Raw genomic sequence first — 13,463 nt, 5'->3', positions numbered from 1 at the left:
GAATAAGAGATTAGGTGAATACCATAAATTATTATTTTTCTTGCAAAAGTAATCACTCAGACTTTCACTTCCTGCGTTATTGTGGGGTTTGACATAGACCCCTACCTTAATTATAAGTTATAATAAATAGTTATCCAATTAATCAGATTAAAGTTAATGATAAAAATGAATAATTTAGAAGTCGGAAGTTAAACACTAAAAGAAGCATAATAATATCGAAAAAGAATTATCCTGCAAATTTATGAAAAAATATTAAACAAGCAACGAGCTAATACTTGTGTCTCTCATACCTTTCTGGACCATTTGGCTAATATTAATACTTGCCTTGGAGTAACTGGTAAAGTTGTTTTCATGTGACCAGGAGGTCACGAGCCTCTAGCAGAAATGCAAGGTAATGTTGCGTACGATACACTCTTGTGATCACCAGGCTGCCCTTTATTAATTTAATATCTGTGTTTAGGGTCATTAGTCCATACGATATATCAACTCAATTTTTTAAGGAAAAAAATCCATTAAAATAGCTTGCATACTCATAGGAGATTGTTGTTTTCACAATTATGGTAGTTTTAAATTCTCTATTCTAAAATTTCTTAATATAAAATTAATTATGATAAATGTATTATCCTTTCCTTAAGAAAAAGAAAAACCCAAACATATATAGAACAAAAATCTAAGACAAAGAACATGAGTGGCATCAAATGTGTGATCAATTAGGGGTTGAGCATGTGTAATGTTTTGCGTAAGTGCATGGCGCTAATTATCTTAGGATATTTAATTTATACCCACAAATTAAATTAAACAAAACCAAATCGAATGCAGCATGAAGTGTTTAATTAATGCTTATAAATCAAATTATTCTCCAAAGATATATTTCCTTTGAGAGAGAACAAATAAGTTTTTACAAAACAATCTTAGTTTTAATATTATTATCTTTATTTTTATAAAATTTGAGATAATGATATGGACTGAATATGTTGTTGTATTTTTCTTATATTTTTTGAGTTTAATTTATTTCCACCATCAATGAAAACATAATTTTACACTAGTTTAATAGGTAATAGGTAATTACCACATTATTTCCTTAGTTATTTAGTTTTTTTCTCTCCACTCCTTTTATCTTTGGTCTTGTTGTTTTCTGCTATTCCTATTTTTTCTCCCCTAAACCAAAAATTCTATAATAACAGTTTTATTAGCTTAATTTATTTGATGATGTTTGAATTTTGAGAATCAAACGAGTTAACTTTTTTAGAAGAAATTTATCTTTGTTAAATATTTTAAATTATTAATTATCATAATTTATACTGTGATAAATTTTTAAATATACAAATTTTATTTAGAGAAAAATAAAAAGGCTTCAATGTCGTCCAATTGTACGATCAAAATTAAAAAGTTTGAATTACAAAAAGTAAAAAGTATCATATAAATTGAGACATAGAGAGAATTATATCATAGAAATTAGAATAGTGATGGTGATAGTGATTGCTTAAATTTATTTTGTTAATTGCTTTGAAGGTTGATGTTATTAATCGATTCATATTCAATGATTTTCAACGAAAACATGACGGATTGATCTTTCCTAATTAAAACATAGAGCTCAAGTTGTGTTCTACAACTATTTTTCTTATTTAATTTAAATATTAAAAAGTTAAAATAATTGAAACTTACCTGTAATAGGCTTAAAAATACTTACTTGCGTAACAAATAGTTTCCACAGACGGTAGATATTAGTTAAACTGTGTCTTTTAACAACCCCTATTTTCCCGTTAACTAAGGTTGAAAAAACAAAGAAGAAAACCAAACTTTGTCCGAAAAAAAAATTGGTTATAACAAAATTCCATTTTTCAGTTTCTTCCCTATTTGGTACACCAAAAAAAAGTTCCTTCCCTTTTTTTCCTCCCTCTTTCTCTTTCACCTTTTCACTTTTCTCCTCCCTCCAAAAGAAAAAAAAAAAAAGCTATTCTTTGCTAATTTCTCCAGCATTTTTTTATTCACTTGGTAAATTATAATCTTCAAGATTAATCAACATTCGAGTAAGTTCCAATTTTTTATTTTTTATTTCGCTTATGCTGCCACTTTTTGTACACAAAAAGAAATTGTGTCGTATAAATGCCTACAAAATTAATCAAACTTCATGAAATTGTAGACTATTTTATTGACATTTTTGTGTTGTCTTGTTACGCATGCATGCATGCATAACGTGGAGTGTGGTATTCCTTCGTCGAAAGATTACACTATATGTATCAAGCCGGAATTATTTTTTTTATGTATACATATAGCAAATGTTTAATCCCCTTGTTTCTTCACTATTTACCTCTTTATATTTCGAATCCCTTAATAAAAATCCTGGTTGCCCGTTGGTTTTGAGACCCTTTCTAATTGTCATTAATCATCTAGCTATAACTATCTATATGTTTCTTCCCTTTCACATTTGATATCAATTTTTTGGTGGTAGAGGAAATGGAAAGGGGTGCATTGCAAAAGAAAAAAAAAAATAACATGAAATTCTGAAATTTCTAGGTGTTGTAATTCATTTTTTTCACTTTTTGATTGACGAAATGCAACTCATCTGAAAAAGACCAATTGCCATAGACCGTAGTAGATAGAGAGGATGAAGGAAAGACAGAGAAAATTTGTGTTGGAACAATTGGAATTAATTAATACTATATGTTAATATGTTATGGATGGTTATTTACATATTGTTGTTGCTTTTTTTAATTTGTATCAAATTGGATTGCAGTCAAAACATAAGTGTTTGGACGTGGCTATATGCCTGATGTTTTGATGAAATCGTTCACTCCCCATGCAAGAGATTAAATACAATGTTTAATAGTTACAAATCACAGCTTATTGGAGGACAGAAAGAAAAGTTTGTAAGGTATGCATTTAATTCAAGAATTTCTTTCCACATGGATCTGTATATTCACATATGGAGGAGGACTTTTAACTAGTAATTTCACAAAATATTGTGCTTAAGAGTATTGGCGGAGCTTGGATTGCGCAAGGGGATTCATGTGAACCCTCTTTGCTAAAAAGTTACACTGTATGTATATATAAGGTTAAAATTATATTTTTATGTATATATAGTAGACGTTGAGTGAAAGTTTTAGCTGATACCTTTCTGTTCTGAGACGGACTTCCAGGAGTTCATTATGCATCACTTCCATAGTATTTGCTTGTCTCCTATAATTTCATGCATCAGTGCAAGTAAATTGCTGCATTAGGCAACTAGTGTGTTCTTTATGCTCCTCTTTAATTTAAACACATGTTGGCTGTTGCATACCGATACTTAAATTGCATCGCAGAATGTTTAAGTATTTATTTGGTGCAGTATTATCACTTCAATTTTCTTATAGTGCCTGAAGTGAACTAATTGTCTTATTATAAAGTCCCTTGTTGTTTGTTGCAGGTTGGAGGACGCTAATTCTGACTTATCGTTTAAGTCGCATATGGCTGGAAGGACAAAGTATGGCTTTAATATAGAGGGAATGAATACTGGTGGGCAGCCAAACAACTCATCCAAGTCAATAAAACTGGGAGTAAAAAAAGGATCTGAAGGACTAGTGACATTTGGCCGAACATTGAAATCTGGTGTTACCCGAGCAGTTTTTCCAGAAGATCTCAGAGTTTCAGATAAAAAGATATTTGATCCTCAAGACAAGTCTCTCCTGTTCTGGAATAGACTATTGGTCATATCATGTATTTTTGCAGTATCTATTGATCCTCTATTTCTCTTCCTTCCTGTTTTTAAGGATGAAGAGAGGTGTCTCCACATAGATGAAAGTTTAGCTATTATAGTAAATTGGATGCGGACAGCAATTGATATCTTTTACCTTATCCGCATGGTTCTCCAATTTCGAACGGCTTATATTGCTCCCTCTTCCCGTGTTTTTGGCCGAGGAGAACTTGTAATAGATGCCAAACAAATAGCAAGGAGATACATCAAACGTTATTTTATAGTCGATTTTCTTTCCATTCTTCCTTTACCACAGGTTCCTACTATATCTCTGACTATGTAACTCATGTGCACATTCAGCATTCAGCACACTTTTGGATGTACAGTTTTCTCTTTGGAACTCCCTTGAAGGGAAGCCTCGGTGTAACTGGTACAGCTGCTTTCATGTGACCGAGAAGTCACGGGTTCGAGCTGTTGAAACAGCCTCTAGCAGAAATCTCGGGTAACTCTGTGTACAATAGACCCTTGTGGTCCAGCCCTTCAACCGACCCCGTGCATAGCGGGAGCTAAGTGCACTGCGCTGCCTATCTATAGTATATATCTTTGGAACTCCCTCTCTCTCACTCACTCTGTCACAGGCTCACACACACGTGCGGATAGTGAAGCTAATATGCAAATAACCTCTTTTAGTAATTGTAACAGCAATATACACATACTATCTATTTTTCTCTATGCACCTTTTGTTCCAGCAATAGAGGCACACAAGCAGAAAGTTAGAGGGGGGGAATGCATATAAGTAGTACTGGCAGCCACAGTAGACAGATAATATCTATTCTTTTCCATGCACTTTTTGTTTCGTCGTTTGAATGCTAGTACCGTGTTTCTAAAATCACATAAGATCAGTTTCACTGTTCTTTTTATCTTATCCACATCACGAACAAAAACGTCTTGATTTCCTTAAATGGAAGCTTCAACCATATTTTACCGTAGTTTCTTTCTCCACAAGTGGTATTTGTTTGATTTATGCCTCCTATTGCATTTTTTCTCTTCAGATTGTGATATGGAGATATCTTCATGGATCAAAAGGTCCTGATGTATTGAAAACAAAGAGAGCATTAGTGATCATCATCATCCTTCAATATATTCCTAGATTTTTGCGGTTTATTCCATTAAGTTCAGATTTGAAGAAGACAGCAGGGGTGTTTGCAGAAACTGCTTGGGCTGGTGCTGCATATTATCTGTTATGGTTTGTGCTGGCTAGTCATGTAAGTCACTTTTCATATTTGATCGTCATTGCATTTAATAATACTTTTTATGTGCTTTTGCAAATTTCTCTATGTAATTTTACTTCTATGGCAAGAATTACTAGCTGTTGTTACAAGTTACTGTGAAATTCTTTCACCCGATAAGGTTCGACATAAAGTAACCAGTACATAGTAGCAAGACAAAACATCATGCTACCATATTCTAAAAGGAACCCATTTAGTATTTAGTCAAAATTCTTATTAGAAGACATCCTTTAGTGGTAGTTGATTTTCCGCTCCTCTTTTATGGTCCTTTGCCTAGAGTATGAAAATTCTGCAACAGTTCTAAATGGCATCTGCAAAATGATCATTGACAATATACTCTTCCTTTTTTTAGATTCTATGGTCCAAATAGCTCTGTGTCTCGGATAAATTCCTTAAGATGACTCATAAGACACATTTGTTATGGGCCATCATTTGGGACACTGAATTGCAATCTCTTCATCTCCTTATTGAACACGAGTTGTACATCCTTTTAGTCCCTTTTCCACTCAGCATACGTTTTATCATTATAACCTGAGTCGTATTTGATTGTTTATGGTACTAAGAGAAACTAAGGTAACTCCGGTTAAGTAATCAAAGAGTCTCAAACATGATCAGAAGGCCATCTTTCGAGAACCCAGAAATGCTTAAAGTTTGTTGTTTATGACATGTAGATATTTGGGGCCTTCTGGTACCTGTTATCTGCCGAACGCAAAAATACATGTTGGAATGAAGCATGTTCCGAGAATGACCAATGCAAGGAACAATTATCTCATCTGTACTGTGCACGTGACACAAACTTTAATTTTACAGAATGGCAGAACATTGGTAAGAAAGTTCTTGATGAAAAATGTACCAAGGACGATAACTTTAAGTTTGGAATATATGACAGAGCTCTGAAAAATGGTGTTCTTGACACGGAGGATTTCGTTGTCAAATATTGTTTTTGTCTGTGGTGGGGCTTGCAGAACTTGAGGTAAAACTTCAGCTATATGATGTGTCTAATGATATTGTTTCATTTCCCCTCCTTTTCACATTCTGTCTATAGTTAATAATTGTCTGTCTCAAAGATCTTCCCGGTTTCTGTGTGAAAATTATGTTGCTCCACATCGAAACATAGTCCAACAAAAAGTAGAAATTGAAAGCTAACTAGGTTTAATCAAAGTTTGTTTTCTTAGTATACTATTCCATTCAGTGGCATAGTATTGTGTGATTAAATTTCAATTCACGAAGATAAAATGGTTGAAGGGCAAGAGGTTTCTGTGGAAGTATGCTGTCTGTAATTCGGACAAATATGTTCTGTTGCTTTCCTTTATTGAGGTTGTTGGTTTAAAACCGTTAAAGGGAAACAACGCAGGAATTCAATTGAAAAACTAGCCACAGAAACAGAGATGGGAGTTTAAAGAAGAGAATACGCAAAGCAGTTATTTTTTCTTGTAAAAGTCGTATGTTATTGATCATCAATTAACAACTTAAATAGTTGCTATTACAACTAAAAATAGGACAAAGAAACAACCTACTTCTACCAAAATTAAAATAACTAATTAGTTTCCTACCAAAGATAGAACTCCTAATTTAACTAGGATTGTACTTAAAAAAAAACTGCCGGAGAAAACAGGAAAAACAGTTGCATTCTTAAAGCAACTTCCAACACTCCTCCTTGCTTTATGAAATGCAAACACCAATTCTTTGCCTTAGAAGCTCGAACTTGCTGATTGGAAGTGGCTTAGTGAACAGGTCTGCTAGCTGGTTTTCAGACTTAGAGTAGGTTAGAGTCACTTCTCCCTTTTGTTGCACTTCTCTTAAGAATAGAGCTTGATGTTGAAATGTTTGGTCTTCCTATGAAACACCGGATTGTTTGAGATCGCAATAGCGGCTTGGTTGTCGACTAGAATCTCAGTACCGTCATTCTGTTCCATATGTAAATCACACATGATCTTTCTGAGCCATAGGGCTTGGTTTACTGCTGCCGCTGCTGCTATGAATTCAGCCTCTGCAGTAGATTGTGCAACAACTTCCTGTTTCTTAGATGACCATGAAAAGATTCCTGAACCTAGGCTGAAACAATGTCCAGAAGTACTTCTCATATCATCAACGGATCCAGCCCAATCTCTATTCGAGAAACCAAGCAACTTGAAGCTTTGAGACTTCTCAAACTTTACACCATAGTCAACCGTCCCTTTGATATATCTTAATATTCTTTTTGTTGCTCTTAAATGTGTCTCACTTGCACAATGCATAAAATGGGATAAGTGACTCACAACAAATAGAATATCCGGTCTTGTCGTAGTGAGATACGTTAAGCATCCGATCAAGCTTCTGTAATACCCTTCATCAACTTTATCTGCTCCATCTTCTTTACAAAATTTCTCTTTTTGATTCATTGGTGTGCTCATCGGCTTGCAATCCTCCATTTGAAATTTCTTCAAAATTTCCTTTGCGTATTTCTTTTGGCAAATGAACACTTCACTTTTGCTTTGCTTGATCTCCATCCCAAGAAAATAGGACATAAGACCAAGATCTGTCATTTCAAAAACTTGCATCATTTCTTTTTTAAACTTGTCAATCAACTTTAAATTATTTCTTGTTAACAGAAGATCATCAACATAAAGAGACACAATAAGAATATCATTATCTTTGTGTTTTACATAAAGAGTGGATTCCGATAAGCTTTTTTCGAAACCCAATCCTAACAGATGATCATCTATCCTGCTATACCAGGCTTTTGGTGCTTGCCTTAAACCATAAAGAGCTTTCTTTAGCAAATAAACCTTATTTTCTTGTCCGTTGACAACAAAACCATCTGGTTGCTCAACATAAATCTCCTCCTAGAGAAGACCATTGAGAAAGGCCGACTTAACATCTAGTTGATAAAGTTTCCAATTCTTTTCCGCTGCAATGGCTACTAGCAATCTGATTGTGTCAAGGCGAGCAACTGGTGCGAAAGTTTCAGAGTAGTCCACTCCGAAGATCTGAGCGTAGCCCTTCACCACAAGCCTCGCTTTTTGTTTGTTGATAGAACCATTTGCATTCAACTTTGTTCTATAGACCCATTTAACACCAATGATCTTTCTGTCATGAGGTTTCTCAACAAGCTCCCACGTTTGATTTTTCTCGATCATCATCATCTCCTCCTTCATTGCAGCCACCCATTTTTCATCACCTTCTGCTTCCTCATAACTTGCGGGCTCACAAATTGTGGTATTGCATCTTTGATAGATATCAGTGATCAACCTCGTGCCCCTAACAGGAGGTTCATCTACTAGATCTTTTGGACCTAAATGAGTGATGATTGTTGGATATTTTTTAGGCTTCTCCCAGTTCCAATATTGGTCTTCAATAAAGTGAACATCTCTAGTTACAACAATTTTCTCCATTTGAGGTTGATAGACCTTATATGCTTTGCAAACATTACTGTAGCCTATAAAGATGTCGGGAATCGCCTTCTTGTCAAGTTTGTCGCGTTTAACCTGAGGAATGTGAACAAAACACACACAACCAAACACTTTAAGAAAATTTAGTGAAGGTTTAAACCCATACCAAGCTTCAAATGATGTTTTATCTTCCAAAGCCTTCGTTGGAAGTCAATTTTGCACAAAGACTGCAGTATTTGCTGCCTCTGCCTAGAATTTTTTAGTCAACTCCATCTCATGTAACATACACCTGGCCATCTCCATTACCCATCTATTTTTTCTTTCACTGACACCATTTTGTTCTGGTGTGTATGGAGTTGTAAGTTGATGCACAATGCCGGTCTCCTCACAGAATGAATCAAATTCCATTGAGGTATATTCCTTTCCATTATCAGACCTCAAAACTTGAATCGTACAACCACTTTGATTTTTCACCAGTTTCTTGAATTTCCAGAATACACCAGTAACTTCTGACTTGAATTTCAAGAAAAAAAATTCAACACATTCTTGCAAAATCATCAATGAAGAGAACGTAATAGATGCTACCTTTTAGTGATGGAGTTCTTTGAGGTCCGGCTACATCAATGTGAATTAGTTACAGCTTTTGTGAAGCTCTCCAAGTTGATTCTGGAAAAGGCTTTTTGTGTTGTTTACCGAATTGGCAGGCATGACATTCAGTAGTGTTAACATCCAAATCGGGTAAGTTCTCTACCATATTCAATTTCTGCATTTTGACAAGCCCTTGATAATGATAGTGCCCAAGTCTCCTATGCCATAACTCAACAATGTTTTCTTTTGCTGAATACACCATCTGCTCTTATTTCAATGGATTTAATGAGAATCTTCTGCCTCTCATTTTGACTTTAAATAGGTCTTGTCCAGATGCTTCCTTGATCAAGCAATGTTTATCTTCGAAATATAATTTGAAACCTTTTTCTAATAACTGACCAACACTTAACAAGTTCTGGTCCAAATCAGGTACATAAAGAACATCGGAAATTGTTTTAGTGCCCGATTGTATTTCAATTGTAATGGTTCCCATTCTTTTTGCTGGAATATAACCACCATGGCCGATTCTAACTTTTGTAACTTGAGTAGGCCTCAAATCTTTAAAAAGATCTTTATCACAAGTCATATGATTTGTGCATCCGCTATCGATCAACTACGACTCGCTTGAGACACTACTTGTAAAACATGATGCGACAAAGAGTTGATCTTCTTCCTGCTCATTAACAACTTGAGCCTCTGCATCTTACTTCTGCGTTTTGTTTTTGCAGATGATCGCTTCATGCCCAAGTTGATTGCATTTAGTGCACTTAGCATCAGGCCTCTTCCAACACTTGAAAGGTGCATGCCCGAGCATGCCACAATTCTTACAAGGAGGGTAGTTTCTTTTGAAACCACCTGTTTTGTTTTTGTTGCTTTGCGCTGAACCTTCTCCATCAGTTGGTTGGTACTTCTTATTCTTCTTCTTCTTAGAACGTCCATCATCGTGATGCTTGGCTGGTAAGGCACCTTCGACAGCTCCTCCTTGTCTCATAACACGTCGTTGCTCTTGCGCTTGAAAAGCACTTAAGAGCTCTGCAAGTGTGACCTTAGACAAGTCCTTAGTATTTTCTAAGGTTGTTATGGTAGGCTCAAATCTTTCAGGTGCCGTTACTAGGATTTTTTCAACGATCCTTAAATCATTGAAAGTGGAACCCAACAATCTGATTCGATTTGCTAAATTAAGAAGTCTGTCAGAGTACTCCTTTATGTTTTCACTTTCTTTCATCCTTTGCAGCTCAAACTCACGTACCAAATTCAACACTTGCGTCCCTCGAATCCTAGCATCACCTTCATACTCAGTCTTGAGATAATCTCATACCTCTTTCGCTGATTGCAGAGACATGATACGAGTAAGGATGTTAGATGAAACTGCAGTAAATAAGCATGCCATTGCCTTTGATTTTCTTGTATTCTTCTCCTTGTGAGTTTTAATTTGCGCCACCGTGGGATTGTCCGGCAAGGGAGCTATCTCATATTCAGCTTCAACAGCTTCCTAGAGATCTAAAGCTTGCAGATATATTCTCATTCTAACTGCCCAGATTTAATAACTTTCTCCATCGAAAGTTGGTGGTGCCATTGAGGAAAAATTTGCTTCTCCGTTCATGGTATCCACTGGATCGGATTGATGCAAACACTCACAGGTCCCTTAAGATTACAGCTTTGATACCAATTGTTGGTTTAAAACCGTTAAAGGGAAACAACGCAGGAATTCAATTGAAAAAATAGCCACAGAAACAGAGATGGGAGTTTAAAAAAGAGAATACGCAAAACAGTTATTTTTTCTTGTAAAAGTCGTATTTTATTGATCATCAATTAACAACTTAAATAGTTGCTATTACAACTAAAAATAGGACAAAGAAACAACCTACTTCTACCAAAATTAAAATAACTAATTAGCTTCCTACCAAAGATAGGACTCCTAATTTAACTAGGATTGTACTTACAAAAAAAAACTGCCGGAGAAAACAGAAAAAACAGTTGTATTCTTAAAGCAACTTCCAACAGAGGTAGCTTTTAAATTGTCCTAGAACAGGATATTATCGATGTTCTTGGAATCGTGATTCTCCCTGTTCATGAGAGTCAGAATATCACCCTATGGACAATGCCATTGTGAGCCTTTAACTAATCACCCTATGGACAATGCCATTGTGAGCCTTTAACTAGTTTGGTATTTCATTTTTTACAGCACACTTGGTCAGGGGCTTACAACCAGTACCTATACTGTGGAAAATCTCTTTTCGATAATATTAGGCATTTCCGGACTCCTACTATTTGCTCTTCTCATTGGAAACATGCAGGTGCGTAGACTAAAGAGGCCTTCTTCTTCGTTTTTTTGGCTGTCAGATTCTTTAGAAGATGATGCAGAATAATACATAAGTTTTCAGTGTGATACTTCATGATACTTCTTATACCTTCTTTTTATTATTTATCCTTCTAATATTATTGTTTAGTCAGAGTGGATTAAAATTTAGTCTTTCCCCACCCATATTGTTCCTAATTCAGATTGGTTCAAATGGAGGGCTTGCAACCCACCTTGTTACTTCCTAAACAAATGGGATGATTTATAACAACCTATTAATTGCTTGATTAAAGGAAATGCTTGTATATATTAAACTGCAGGAACATGTAATTTTTTAACAAGTACAGGTAGTGCTTGTTGGGTTAGAAAAATATTTAAGTTCATATTTAAAACTTTGGCTTTGTGTACCCTACAGACCTATCTTCAGTCTCTGACAACACGGCTTGAGGAGATGAGGGTCAAAAGGCGCGACTCGGAGCAGTGGATGCATCATAGAGTACTTCCTCCTGAGCTAAGGGAGAGAGTTCGGCGTTATGATCAGTACAAATGGTTGGAAACAAGAGGAGTAGATGAAGAGAGTTTAGTGCAAAATCTTCCCAACGACCTTAGGAGGGATATTAAGCGGCATCTCTGTTTGAATTTGGTCAGAAGGGTAAGTACTATTATCTTGTTGATAACCCAAAGTTCACATTTTTGGGCATGATCTGGAGTACTTATTTTATATGTTTGAAACCTTAATATTGTGAATGGCCCATGTTGAAGGTGCCCTTGTTTGAGAACATGGATGAGAGGATGCTTGACGCCATATGTGAGCGATTGAAACCAAGTTTATGCACAGAAAATACGTACATAGTTAGAGAAGGAGATCCGGTTAATGAAATGCTGTTTATAATCCGTGGTCGTCTAGAAAGTGTAACAACTGATGGTGGAAGAAGTGGATTCTTCAACAGAGGTATCCTGAAAGGAAATGACTTCTGTGGTGAGGAGCTGCTAACATGGGCATTGGATCCAAAATCTGGTTCAAACTTGCCACCATCAACTAGGACAGTCAAGGCCTTGACAGAAGTAGAGGCATTTGCCTTAGAGGCAGAAGAAGTGAAGTACATTACATCACAGTTCAGGCGGTTGCAGAGTCGACAGGTACAACATACTTTTAGGTTTTACTCACAGCAATGGAGAACCTGGGCTGCTAGCTTTATACAAGCTGCATGGCGCCGACATACAAGGAGGAAAACTGCAGAACTTCGTCACAATGAAGAAATGGAAGAGGATGGATATGACAACGATGATGGAGAAAGTGAGTCGACTCCAATGTTGTATAAAACTCCAGAGAGACCACATTAGTCTCTTCACATTTTTGCTGTGAATCCTATGTATGGAGTTCACAGGCTTCGGAACTCGAGTTCTAGAGGATTTGAGCCTGGCTTTTAGTGTCCATAATCCAGATTTAACTTCAGGAAACCTTTTTTGTTTTGAGTGTTTGAACTTTAAATATGAGTTGAGTTGTTTTAGATTGATGATGTATAAGAGATTTAGTTTTGGATTGTGTATTCAAAGTGTCTTAACTTTTGTAAAAACAACAGTTGATACAACAAAAGTATATTATTTTCTTGCCAAACGGGAACCTATATTCCCTATCGAAAAGGCAATTGCTACGTCTTCGTTACTTTTGTATTCTCTTTTTCTAATTCCTTTGATATAAGTTACTTGAGCCGAGAGTATTTCGGCAATAGTTTCTCTGCCTCATGAGGTAGAGGTAAAGTCCATGTACACTCTAGTGTCAAGCGATTTTAAATATTTGAATTTCTAATTTTGTTTCATTTTTATTAAGGTCATTGTGGTTATATTCCACTAGATATATGTTCTCTCATCTTATCTTTAGTTGCCTTAGCACTCTGTTTTGTAGGATCTCATTTTGTGTACTTTTCACTATTCTCCTCCTTGTGTGTGATTTCTTCGTACACCTTTTATGGCATTTATTTAGTGAAAAAATTCCTTCTCGAGCACTTTGCTAAAGAATTTTACTTGGCATATTTTATCAAGCGTCTAAGCAACAAACTTATATTGTAGGTTCATTAGCCCAAAATTTCAAACAACTAATTTTACTCTTTGTAATGTCCATTTGACTCCATTACTGTTCTCTAACGTTTCATCGTTTGAATCATGAGAAAATTATACAAAATATCCATTGAATCAAAATTTCTTACCCAAAATAACTCTATCATTTATATTGGCCATTTGAC

The 13,463-nt window shown here is 35.5% G+C and overlaps 1 protein-coding gene across 1 annotated transcript; it reads left to right on the top strand.

Annotated features, from left to right (window-relative positions):
* Positions 1-1,791: 1,791 nt before the first annotated feature.
* Positions 1,792-13,037, top strand: LOC107861973 (putative cyclic nucleotide-gated ion channel 8). Its single transcript, XM_016707394.2, has 8 exons — positions 1,792-2,030; positions 2,738-2,875; positions 3,407-3,989; positions 4,726-4,938; positions 5,634-5,935; positions 11,107-11,218; positions 11,636-11,872; positions 11,983-13,037. The coding sequence occupies exons 2-8, from the start codon at positions 2,820-2,822 to the stop codon at positions 12,562-12,564; spliced, it is 2,085 nt and encodes a 694-aa protein (XP_016562880.1). The 5' UTR covers positions 1,792-2,030; positions 2,738-2,819; the 3' UTR covers positions 12,565-13,037.
* The last annotated feature ends 426 nt before the right edge of the window (positions 13,038-13,463 follow it).

This window comes from Capsicum annuum, chromosome 3 (genome assembly GCF_002878395.1).
Source record: "Capsicum annuum cultivar UCD-10X-F1 chromosome 3, UCD10Xv1.1, whole genome shotgun sequence".
Taxonomy (NCBI): Eukaryota; Viridiplantae; Streptophyta; class Magnoliopsida; order Solanales; family Solanaceae; genus Capsicum; species Capsicum annuum.
The sequence above is the reverse complement of the archived record's forward strand: the minus strand, read 5'-3'. Positions and strand labels throughout refer to the sequence as shown.